General features: G+C 34.7%; 2 protein-coding genes across 4 annotated transcripts in view; both read right to left on the reverse strand.

Annotated features, from left to right (window-relative positions):
* Window positions 1–12,793, reverse strand: part of gnrhr4 (gonadotropin releasing hormone receptor 4) — a 156,638-nt gene extending 143,845 nt beyond the window's left edge. For all 3 annotated transcript variants that reach the window (XR_015514057.1, XM_087291295.1, XM_087291294.1), the window contains exons 1-2: window positions 12,679–12,793; window positions 2,597–2,694 (exon numbers count right to left, since the gene is read on the reverse strand). Coding sequence is in view for 1 of the 3 variants with exons in the window: in XM_087291295.1 (XP_087147421.1) it covers window positions 2,597–2,617 (21 nt within the window). In the remaining 2 variants the exon portion in view is untranslated. The remainder of the gene's footprint in view (window positions 1–2,596; window positions 2,695–12,678) is intronic.
* Window positions 1–12,992, reverse strand: part of LOC147839744 (uncharacterized) — a 512,229-nt gene that overhangs the window by 155,338 nt on the left and 343,899 nt on the right. The window lies entirely within an intron of this gene.

Raw genomic sequence — 12,992 nt, forward strand, 5'->3', positions numbered from 1 at the left:
TTACCCATGTTAAAAAAAAAGTTATTGCAAAAGTTTTTGTCAGCATCTACAGCAGTCTTGTAATTTTCTGACATCTGGAGATCTCCTTGGAGAGAGTGGTAAAATCCATTATTCATCATTGTGAACTTCAAAATATTTAAAGAGAGAGAGAGAGGGAGAGAGAGAGAGAGAGGGAGAGAGAGAGAGAGAGAGAGAGAGAGAGAGAGAGAGAGAGAGAGAGAGAGAGAGAGAGAGAGAGAGTCCTCTCCTCAGTCATGAGTTTGATAAGTGGGATAAGAATCCAGTTGAAAGCCTACATGCAGAGTTCTGTAGGAGCATCCTCAGGGTACAGAGGAACACACCCAGCAATGCATGCAGGGCAGAATTAGGCCAGTATACTCTACTCATGCGCGTTGAGAAACAATCCGTTAAATTTTGGAAACACATTAAAACGAGTGACCCCAACTCTTATCATTTTAAAGCCCTCAAAACCCAAGAAATGGACATTGAAAAAAGTCTCCTGATTCAGGTGGTCCTGAAGCTGCAAACCAAACCATGAAGCAGCTGAAAAAATGTTATTTGGACCTAAATAGAGATTATACCACAGCAATATATCTGAGTGCAGTAAAGGACAGTAAACTAAGAACAATGACCAAATACAGGCTCAGTAATCACAGTCTGACTGTAGAGACGGGCCGATACAGACAGAACTGGCAACCCAGAGAGAGCCGCATCTGCCCACACTATGCCCAGGCAGAAGTGGAGACAGAGGAACACTTTCTCACCCGCTGCACAAACTATCAGCACATCAGAGAAACATTCTACACCAAACTACAGAGCATTTACCCACAATTCACTGAGTTAGACAATAAAACACAGCTTCAATATTTACTAGGAGAAAAAAAAAGTGACTGTGTACTTCTAGCAGCCCAATACATTAATGCCCGTCACAAAAAGAGAGAGCAGACCAATAAAAACATCAGTTATGTGCCTTCAAACATACACACACACACACACACACGCACGCACAATAACACACACACACTGATGATCATAAATGAATCACTGTAAATACACTGATTGTTATTGTTTTTATTACTGTTTTATCCTAAAATGTTGATTGTTAAATGTACAGTTTATTCTGATCTATTTTTGTATTGATTTGTATCAATAATATGATATGTTGAATAATAATATAATATACTGAATATTAATGTGATATATTGAATAATATGATGTATTGTTGATATTTTATTTAATTATTATATATAAATATCTTTTAAATATATATATATATATATATATATATATATATATATATATATATATATATATATATATATATATATATATATATTACTACTATTTACTGTGTGTACTGTTCTTATTATATTTGTTACTTTATAACTGCTTTGGCAATACATTTGTAACATTTGTCATGCCAATAAAGCAATTACTGAATTTAATTGAAATTAATTGAGAGAGAGGGAGAGAGAAAGAGAGAGAGAGAGAGAGAGAGAGAGAGAGAGAGAGAGAGAGAGAGAGAGAGAGAGAGAGAGAGAAAGAGAATACAATTTGAACTGAAAGGATTTCATTTTTAGAATGATCCATTTCACCTTTACACTTTCATCCCCAAATGAGCTCTAGTGATCCTACATAATACATGTGCTGAAACCTTTAAATCTGTCCTTTAGTAAAACCGATTTCCTAAAACAAAGAAATAAAGATGCTTATTTGATGGTGTCTTGTGTTGTCAAATAAAATAACAGTGGTAATGTAGTCAAATCCTGAAAAGCCATTTTAACAGATGTGAAAGAAAAACAAAGAAAAAGCGGATTTCGTAAAAATTATTATCTTTTGACCAAAACAAAGCTCCATGAAATTGCTTTGCCTCTTTCATTTGAACACACAGCTTGAATGCATCTCTGTTTGATGCAACGTGTTCAACAGTTTTTTGTTATTTTTTTCAGAGGGCTTTGGATAGCTTCAATATATAAACATGAAAGGCTCGCTTTCTAAATGATAGATCTCTTTTTGAGGTTGGAATAATGATTGTGCATGCGATTTGTTTCTCTGGGAAAAAAAATAAATAAATAAAATAAAATAAAATAAAATAAAATAAATAAAAAATTAAATTTAATTCATTTAAATTAAATTAAATTAAATTAAATTAAAAGCCTCTGAGTGTGCTTTGGATGAAAATGTAATATACAGTTTGCAATTCAGGTAATAAAATATGTACGTTCATCCACTGAATAAGTATCACTCAAAGCGATTATGACAAATAAGCAAGAAAAAGTGAACCTTTAGGACATTAGGATTTGTAGGATGCATGTTTGAAGCACATATTTTATAAAGTGCATCTTCATAGTCCATGTACTGAATAGCAAATTATAACAAAAACAGCTAAAAACAAATAATAAAATAATCTGCAATAGTTGTAGAGATGACAATGTGCTTGAGTAGAACTTATTTATGATGGATATTTAATAGCTGTTTCCTACAGACTTACGCTAATTGTGGCAGCATTTTCCCTGAGGGAAATATACATACTAGTTGAATTTTGCATCAGTGAACAAACAGCAACACTGAACACAAAATAAAAACAGTTACTCACATGGTACACCATTACTGTCATATCCAATACACTCAGCACAGCAATTTTCTTACTTCTTATTTCAATTTTTCAGAAAATCCTCTTCGTAAAAGTATCCACTGCAAAAAAAAAAACATAGAAACAAAGACCTTTTGATAAAATCTCGAACTTCATTCAAAAATAAAGTTCATCCTCTCTTTCGTAAATGTAAGAAAAATCTGAGCATAAGCAACGGAAACACTGTTTTAACACTGCACAGAACAGCACCTTGTTGTTTGGTTATATATTTAAGTTAAATTTTGAAAATTGAAAAATCTAAACCCAGCAGACAGGCACACAACATAAAATATTAGGTTGGATTTAGTTATTTTGTTAAAAGTTATTTTGATGTCCAATAACGACGTGAAATGACACTAATATCTGTTTTAGGGCTGCTCGATTTTGGTAAAAATCATAATCATGATTATTTTGGTCATAATTGTAATCACGATTATTCTAAACGATTATCAGTTGAAGCCACAATTATTGGCGCTCCTGAGATTTTTTTTTTAAATAAATATTTATTATAAATAAATATATGATGTTTAACAGAGCAAGCAATTTTAACAGTATTTCCTCTAATATGTTTTCTTCTAGAGAAAGGCTTATTTGTTTTATTTTGGCTAGAATAAAAGCAGGTTTAAATATTTTGAAACCATTTTAAGGTCAATATTATAAGCCCCCTTAAGCAATATACATTTTTTGGATTTTCTGCAGAAGAAACTACTGTAATACAATGACTTGCCTAATTACCCTAATTAAGCCTTTGAATGTCACTTTAAGCTGAATGCTTGTATCTTGAAAAATATCTAGTAAAATATTATGTACTGTCATAGCAAAGATAAAATAAATCAGTTATTAGAAATGAGTTATTAAAACTATTATGATCAGAAATCTTCTTTCCATTAAACAGAAATTGGGGAGGAAAAGGGTTGCTAATATTCAAGAGGGCTAATAATTCTGACTTCTGTTATTTTCCACCCTGCAAAGGAAAGAGAAATAAATACAATAGAATAAAAAATATGAATATAAACAAACTGTGCTTTAAGCATCTTCACTAGGGATGTAACGGTATCAGAATTTCACGGTACGATAATACCTTGGTATGAATGGCACGGTACGGTATTTATTGAATCATTTACAGGAAAAACAAAACTAATGAAAAGACTCAAAAAAGTGCCAAAAGTGTTTATTTACCTTAGCACTGAACTCATCAATGACATACAAATTAGCCATCTGTCTGTAAGTTTCGAAACAGGAACTTCCACTTTTCAATTTTAATAACGAAAAACTATTAAACCATATAAAAAAATAAAGTTTCAATTTAGTTTTGTTGAAAACTCATCACATTCAACATTTGATCACTCACTCACTTAAATAGAGATGGGTTTTTTAAGGAAAATTATCATATAACTATAATCTGGTAAAAGCTGGGATCTCTGGGATCTCTTTTCTGGGAACAGAAAAAAAAACCCTCTCATTTGGGACTGAGGTTTCTGGGACAGAGAGATAGGATTTAGCCAAGGTTGACAGCAGTGGGTAACGCTGTGCATTGTCTTTCCACCACTTGAGAGGACAAGCCATGAGTGAGATAGAGGTCTCTTTGCGGTACAAGTCAATGTCTGCATCAATCAAACAAGTGTGCTGTGTTCTGCAGTCCCCATGACTGTTTTTAGTCGTATTCCCCGACTTATATTTCACCACAGTCTGGCAGTGCCTGCATATTGTTTTTTCTTTGTCTGTCACCTTTTCTCCTTTTTCGTATCTTTTTAGAAAGAAACCGAAATGCTTCCACACATCCGATTAAACCCGCTTTAGGTTCAATCATTTCCAGCTCTTTTTCTTCCCCGCTACCAGCAACACACTCCATTTCCGCATAACTGGATCTGTAGTGACAACAGATCGCTAATGATGATGGCCACGCCTAGGCTGATGGGAATTGTAGTTCCTGCTACCTCCCGTTCGCTTTATTCGCCTAAGCAAACTTTTCTCAGAAATATAGTTTTATTGAGTCATGCACCTATGGTAATATAAAAAAAAAATTACTATTGCCGTATGACGGTATTTACAATATTGTTACATCCCTAATCTTCACTGTAAGAAAAACACTTTAGCTACAAAAGTCCAGTGTAGTGAGGGATTTTCTCGTTTTGTTTGATTAATGATAAAAACAGGAAATAGTGCACTGTCACTTCAATGGTTTTGCTTTCACGTTTCTTTTGATCCTCAACTCGTTTGTTTATTACACAAATGAGGGGTTAATATAGATAATCACTAAACACCGCATTTTGACACCTATTTGACCATTAAAGTGCTCACATTAAGATGAGATGTGTGCGCTCTGCTCGTCTCAGTGTGCAAATGAGACCCAATTCTGACTGCATGCTTCTGACTGTGTCTGCGCGCTGCACACACACATAAGTATGCAGTCTTTTGTGCTTTTAAGAGCAACATGTGTACAACTGGAAAGGGGCGATAAATGATGCAATAATCGTTTATCTCGATTAATGGTTTTTCATAATTGTTAGAAGCCAAAATCGAAATCGGATTTTCAATTAATTGCACAGCCCTAATCTATTTGATTTCAGGTTATGATGGAAAGTGACCAAAATCCAACGTCGAGCCAACATCTTAAACCAATGTCATATTGTCAGACCAATGTCGCACAACGTCAAGCTGTAGCATCATTAGACGCGGATGATATTTTGTTGTGTTTAGGTTGTGTTGGAATGTAACTAAAAAGCAATGTCTGTCCAATTTTGGACATTGATTTCGGCCTAACGTTTGGTTCTGACATCAACATGATTTTTATTTCCAAACAAAATGCAACATCCCACGATGTTGGGGTACAACGTCAATCTGATGTAAAGTAATTAAATGCAAATGACAATAAAATGTAATGGTTGTAATGTAAATGCAAACTGACAAATACATACACATGCAAATAGACAAACATATTCAACAAATTCTCACAGCACAGTCAAATACAGAAACATGTTGCAAATAGCATTACCCAGCTACTTGCTGCTTAGAGTCATACATGGAATAAGAAGCTGTACAATATATATATATATTTTTTTTTTCAAATAAACTAAAAACTCTCAGTTCTACAACAACAGACTCTAAACAGGAAGCAATCAGGTTTGTAACTTTTTGGGGTCCCTTAACACTTATTGCGGTCTGCGTGACTTGTGAGAATTGTTGAATATGTTTTTCTATTTGCATGCGTTTTCTAAGATTGCAGCATTTGAGCTCTTTCGGCCACCATAGCAATTTGCATTGACAACCTGTAACCATTGACCTCTATAGTACTCAACTCAACTCAACTCAACTCAACTCACTTTATTTCTAAAGCACTTTCACAAATCACAATGGATTACCAAAGTGCTGTACATAAAAACCAATAAAAAAAACATGTAAAATATACATAAAACCAAAATACATAAACTCACATCACATGATTAAAAGCTAAAGAAAATAAGTGTGTTTTCAGTGACCTCTGAAAAGACTCAAAAGTTTGAGCTGTTTTTACAGAGAGTGGGAGATCGTTCCAGAGTCTTGGAGCTGCTACCGAGAAAGCTCTATCACCTCGACATTTTAAGCGTGATCTAGGAACTTGCAAATAGAGACGATCCAAAGAGCGAAGAGATCTCAGAGATCTCATAGGTTGGTGCATAATAATTAGCTCAGAGATATACTCAGGGGCCAGGCCATGGAGGGATTTAAAAACATACAACAGAACTTGTAGAATCAGAATTCTAAACTGGATTGGCAGCCAGTGTAGGGAAACAAGTACAGGTGTAATGTGCTCTCGTTTTTTGTGCCTGTTAAAAGCCTGGCAGCTGCATTCTGGACTAGCTGCAGTCGCGAGAGAGAGGCCTGACTCACACCCAGATACAATGCGTTGCAATAGTCCAGACGAGAAGAAATAAAAGCATGAGCAACTTTCTCCAAATCACTGAAAGTGAGGATAGACTTAAGCTTGGCAATATATCTAAAATAGAAAAAACTATTTTTGACAACCGCATTAATTTGCCGAACAGATTTTAGCTCAGAGTCAAAGATGACACCAAAACTCTTTACAGAGGAATGTACCGATCAGTGAGAATGTCATGATCCACTGTATCAAAAGCAGCAGTGAGATCCAACAGTACAAGAACAACAGGGCTACCTGAATCAACCTCCAACAAGATATCATTAGAAACCCTCAATAGAGCGGACTCTGTGCTATGGCGAGCTCTAAAACCAGATTGAAACTTATCAAAAATATTATTATTAGCCAGAAACTCATTTGGTTGTACAGACACAACCTTCTCTAAAATCTTTGAAATAAAAGGCAATTTAGAAATAGGGCGAAAATTCTTCATGTCTGAGACATCAAGATTCGCTTTCTTTAGCAGGGGCTGAATAACAGCATGTTTAAAACTACTAGGAACGATACCAGTAGAGAGACTACTATTTACAATTGAAAGCACACTTGGGCCAATTGAGTGCATCGCCTCCTTAAATAAGGTGGCAGGAATGACATCACAGGACGAACCAGAAGGCTTCATATGTGCAACAATGTCATTAAGTTGTGACAGAGACACAGGAATAAAGCTGGCTAGATTTTTTAAGGGGGCAACAGAAATTGTAGAAACCCTGACTACAGGTGAAATCTGTGCACGAATTCCAACAATCTTATCAGCACATAAAATGAAGTATGGTGTTAATAGTGGAGAACAATACTTTTGAATTATGACAGTTCTTTGAAATTATGTCAGATAAATAATTTGATCTAGCTGCTTTGACTGCTCTTTGAAATGTTGTCAAGCAATCTCTCAATGATTCATATGAAACTTGTAGTTTGTCTTTAAGCCATTTGCGCTCAGTTCCTCTAAACTCCTGCCTAAGGGCCCTAATATTGCTGTTCACCCAAGGCTGGGGCTTAACTTTCTTTTTCTTAATTTTCAATGGAGCTACAGAATTCAGAATATTAGAGCATATGGGGTTAAACTGGATAACTAACTCCTCAGGTCCCATATGAAAAACCCATAGTATGAAAAACAAATACCATGGAAGTCAGTGGTTACAGGTTTTCAGTTTTTTCCAAGACCGTTTGTGTTTAATAGTAGAAAACAGGTTTGGAACAAAAGAAGGGTGAGTAAATTAGGACAGAACTTTAATTTTTGAGTGATCAAACTCTAATGATTCTGCAAACCTCAAAGGATTCAATGGCGTTCACAACACATGTTGTATTATCTCCAGTCTCAGAAATAAATCACTTCACACTTGCACAATGGAGCACAGTGTATTGCACCTGGCAACCCTCTTGAATATCATTAGATTTCTCAAAATAACCTGTGGATGAAGGAGAACAATAATTTATTTTATTTGCCTCCAGGTATGTTTAAAATAACAATGCTTCAATAAATATTTCCAATAGCTAAGTCAAACACTTTGTCTTTGTCTTCCTGAAATTCATTTGTCCTCTCTCTCTCATAACTCATAAACTCATAAAATATTAGATTTATTTTTGTTTTGTTTAACAGCTTACAGTGGAGGTCAGAGTAAAGTTATCCACGCTTGAATCTTTTCACAAACACTGTAATCTTCATTAAATCACTCTAAAATAAAAAAAAAGGTTTATTCAGTACTTTTTTTAAATAACTAAAAGGCACTTTAACAAAACCACTTTATTCTAAGAAAAACATGATTAGAAAAATTAGACAATAGCAATGATTGTATCATGAAGAAATATTATAATTAATGTTTCTTAAAGTTATCATTAGTGTTTGGTTAGTCAAAAAAGCATTACAAATGACTGAATAATTATTTTGCCAAATATAATTTGACTACATTACCAATCACTGGGTGTAAAAAAGTAATGAGATTACTTTCAAGTTACTTTGCAAACAAAGCCTTTAAAATACACTACACAGTCAAAATTATAGTTCTGTCAGCAATTTAATATTGACTTTAAAATAGTACAAAGGTTTGAATACAGCAACTTGACTTGAACCAAAATGTTTAATCAATTTTTGGAACATAACATTCTTAACGAACCTGCCTCACAATGAAAATGTATCTTAAAATGGATGGTTCACCCAAAAGTAAAAATTCTTCATTATTTTCTTGTCCTTGACTTGTTCCAAACCAGTGTGTTGTTGCTGTTCTCCTAAACATAAAATACATTTTGAAAAATCTTAAAAACTTGTAACCATTGACTTCCATTGTATTTGTTTTTCCTACAATGGATGTCAATGGTTACAGGTTTTGGAACAAGTTAAGAATAAGTAAAAAATGACAATTGTAATTTTTTGGTGAACTATCCCCTTGCATGCCTATACACATTGTTTGATACAGTACAGAATAATGATTGCTGAGTGTAGGGTATATGTGTATGATGGCTTAAAGGAATAGTTCACCAAAAATGAAAATTACCCAGTAATTTTCTCACCTTCAAGCCATTAATTTTTTCAAACAAACACAGTCAGAGTAGTGCTGTTTATTTGTATTGGGCTAGTGGTCCTTTTTTAAAGTGCATAGATCCATCGTAAAACTAACCCAAATGCACCATGGGATTAATGCATGTCTTATGAAGCAAATCAATGTTACTTTTTATTATAAAATATTTATCATTTTGAAATTAGAAACTCAAATTACTGAAATCCAGCAGCTGCCAAATGCACACTGAACAACTTCTCACTGGACGTATAACACGTCGTAACACGCAATCGCATTGAGTAAAAGTATCAAATATCTAGTTTAAGGCTTCAGAATCGACTGTATGAAATATTCTTAAAACTGTTGTTGTACGTCTGTTAAAACAACTTCATGTAGGTCATGACCTCTGAATTTAGGAAACTGTAGACCAGGGGCCTCATGTACGAAGACTTGCGTGGAAATCTTACTAAAACATTGCGTACGCACAAAGCTGTAAATGTGCGTACGCAGAAAAAAATTCAGATGTATGAAACACTGCGTACGCCGAATCTCACGCATATTCTTTTGTACATCCGAATGAACGTGAAACTGAGCGCAACATGCACGAGCGCAAAACCCCTCCCTGCCTCCTCCCCCGTATGAATATGCTAATGACTATGCTAATGGAAAACCCAACGAAAAAGCAATGGCAAAATCAAACAAAAAGAGAAACTTTGAACAGAATGTGAATTGGAGGTGCTGCTTTCGGAGGTAGACCGGAGAAAAGCGGTGTTATTTGCAAGTTTGTTCTCCGAAATTAACAACAAAAGAAAAAAATAGAGTGGGAGAGTTTAGCTGGTACGGTTAACACAGTTGGGTCTGAACATCGCACTGAGTGCATTTAAAAAAGAAATAGTGTGGTTTATATCTGTAAAATGTTGCAGTACCCTTAGCAGTCTCAGTGGCGCACCTCATAAGAAGCATGTGATCATGTACTGACACGTTCTAGCATAAACTTGGCTCGAATCCAGCGTCTGATGAACTCTTTCTTCTTTTTTTCCCCGCTACATATCAGATTTTGCCAACTATTTATCACGAGAAAGACAAGTAGGAATCATCAATAAGTTTGTGCATCATATTTTATTTGCACATTTATTGAATGGAAATGTTTCTGATTCACGCATGCAAATTCATCTTTAGATAGTGTCTTTATAGCAATGTGGGTGCGGTAGATTGCTCAGATTACATTGGGAAAACAGGCGACCGCTGCAAATTGTGCTTTAATGTTTAGCTGGTCAACTGTATGGTATGGAAATCTTACATACCTACTATATGAACCCGTCTCATACAGCTGCCATTGCAAGGATCAGACACTTTGTAGAGAGGAATTTAACACAACTGCCTCTAGGAGTCGCCAATGGAAATAAAACACACACGCACAAAAAATGTGCGTACGCCTGCCAAAAAGCTGCCGTGAACCTGCGCACATTCCCACGTTCAGTTCATTGTTAGTAAATCCAAACGTGAGCGATTCTGAGCGTGAAACTTGGCGTACGCAAAGTTTTTGTGCGTACGCAGCATTGATACATGAGGCCCCAGGGGTGGCCAACCCTGTTCCTGGAGAGCCACCTTCCTGCAGATTTCAGTTGCTACCCATATCAAACACACCTGAACCAATTAATTAGGAAGTGAACACCACATGATAATTACAGGCAGGTGTATTGGATATGGGTTGTAACTGAAATCTGCAGGAAGGTGGCTCTCCAGGAACAGGGTTGGCCACCCCTGCTGTAGACTGTTCTTTAATGTTGATCACCACAAGGTTAATCAAAACATCTTGATATCTATGATGCATCCTTAAAGGCAGACACTCGCCTTTAGTCAGCTGTTTTCAACAAATTGCTTGAATGAATTATTAAATTGATTGCTGCCACTTACCGGCAGCTTAACTGCCATATTATCCTTGACATGCCTAAATGAGCTAAGATACACCAGCACAAACACACTCATAAAAATATTGTCTTATTATCATGATCAAAAGCACCTTTAAACTTCAGTAGTTCCAGGAATACAGTTAGTCAGATTTATAACCCCCCCTGTTTTTTTCCTCAATTTCTGTTTAGCCAAAAGATTATTTTTTTCAGCACATTTGTAAACATAATAGTTTTAATAAATAATTTCTAATAACTGATTTATTTTATCTTTGCCATGATGACAGTACATAATATAATAATAATAATAATATTTGACTTGATATTTTTCAAGACACTTATTTACAGCTTAAAGTGGCATTTAAAGGCTTAACCAGGTAATTAGGTTAACCAGGCAGGTTAGGGTAATTAGGCAAGTTATTGTATAATGATGGTTTGTTCTGTAGACAATGGGAAAAGAAATAGCTTAACAAAGCAAATAATTTTGTCCTTAAAATGGTGTTTAAAAAACTTAAAACTGCTTTTATTTTAGCCAAAATAAAACAAATAAAACTTTATCCAGAAAAAATATATATATTATCAGACATACTGTGAAAATGTCCTTGCTCTGTTAAACATCATTTGGGAAACATTTAAAAAAAGAAAGAAAAAAAATCAAAGGGGGGCTAATAACTTCTATTGTACCTCATTAATGTCACTCTTATGCACACAAATGTGCTGCCAAATCAGATCTGTTTCATTCTTTCAAAACCATTTAATGTATTAATATAGTCTGAAACAACTGGAAATTACAATAAGGCTGATCAATAATAAGATTCAATATCACAAAATGTCACAGAATACTTAATATAGGCAGGCTTTTTCCTGAACTGCATTTAAAAATGCCACATCTCAACCTTGAAGTGAACTAATTTTTGATTGAGGTAAGTTTGGGTGGTGTGGGCAAAGACGTTATTTATAAGATTCACTAAATATATTATGAGACTAAAAATGAGGTGGTTTCTTGATTAAACACTGCCCTCTGCAGGTCTGATCGGACTGATCACAGTATGAGAGCACACACTGAGTTTTATTAAAATAAAAGTAATTTATATGCAGTATACGCCATCTGACAGTGTACATACATATGAAGTCAATTGCATTCTTATATGTAGAAAGTATGATTTTAATCATCTGAAAGGAATGACTGCCAGCATCGATGAACTCTAGATTTAATCTTATCATTTTGAACTTAAGGTCAATATTCAAACACGACACCAGCTTAATAAAATAATAATGTGGACAATATCAAATATTCTCTTTCAGGGTCCAGATCAGAAATTATATTAATAAAAAACTAATTGAAGAAGTAAAATGTAACAGGTCACATCAAAGAGAATAACCAAATGGAAGAAATGCGTCACAGATTCACTTTAAATGTAATAGTTTAAATCACTATGTGAATAATAAAAGGCATGAATTGTCAAAATGAGTCTGTTGTGTGACTTTTATGTGAGGTCTCACGTATCTAAAACTGTGATTGTATACTTTGATTGTTTATATATTATGCATAGCAAAACAATCCAGAGTACTGGTTACACCTGTTCATGTTCACCTGTTCAACGGCTTGTTGAAGTACTCTAATAATCAGTCGTATTGGCAGCAATGTAATTCATTCAATCATTCATAGTTTGTTAAACTGCATAATGGCACTGGCAGATTATGCAAAAAACAAAGAATTATGCCTACCTGAACTTATTTCTGTAAAACACACCATAGCTTAATTGTCAATCGCATGACAGTGGTTCAAATCATCAAGCGGAATCAAGCATTGGCCTTATTTCACATTGGGGCGTGGTTTGCGCTTAACTGAGGGAGAAGAATCACGCTGATTGGTTGGTTAAATCAGGAAGTGGCACTGTTGTGACTTGTCCGTCGTCCAAAAACATCCGATAAAATACCCGAGCTCCGAATTTGTAAACACTTAATTTTACCATTATCTAAAAATGATATATTAAATAACAATAAATAGTATTGTATATATTGGAACACAACTTTAAATA

Source organism: Danio rerio, chromosome 18 (assembly GCF_052040795.2).
Source record: "Danio rerio strain M-AB ecotype USA chromosome 18, GRCz13ab, whole genome shotgun sequence".
NCBI classification, from domain to species: domain Eukaryota; kingdom Metazoa; phylum Chordata; class Actinopteri; order Cypriniformes; family Danionidae; genus Danio; species Danio rerio.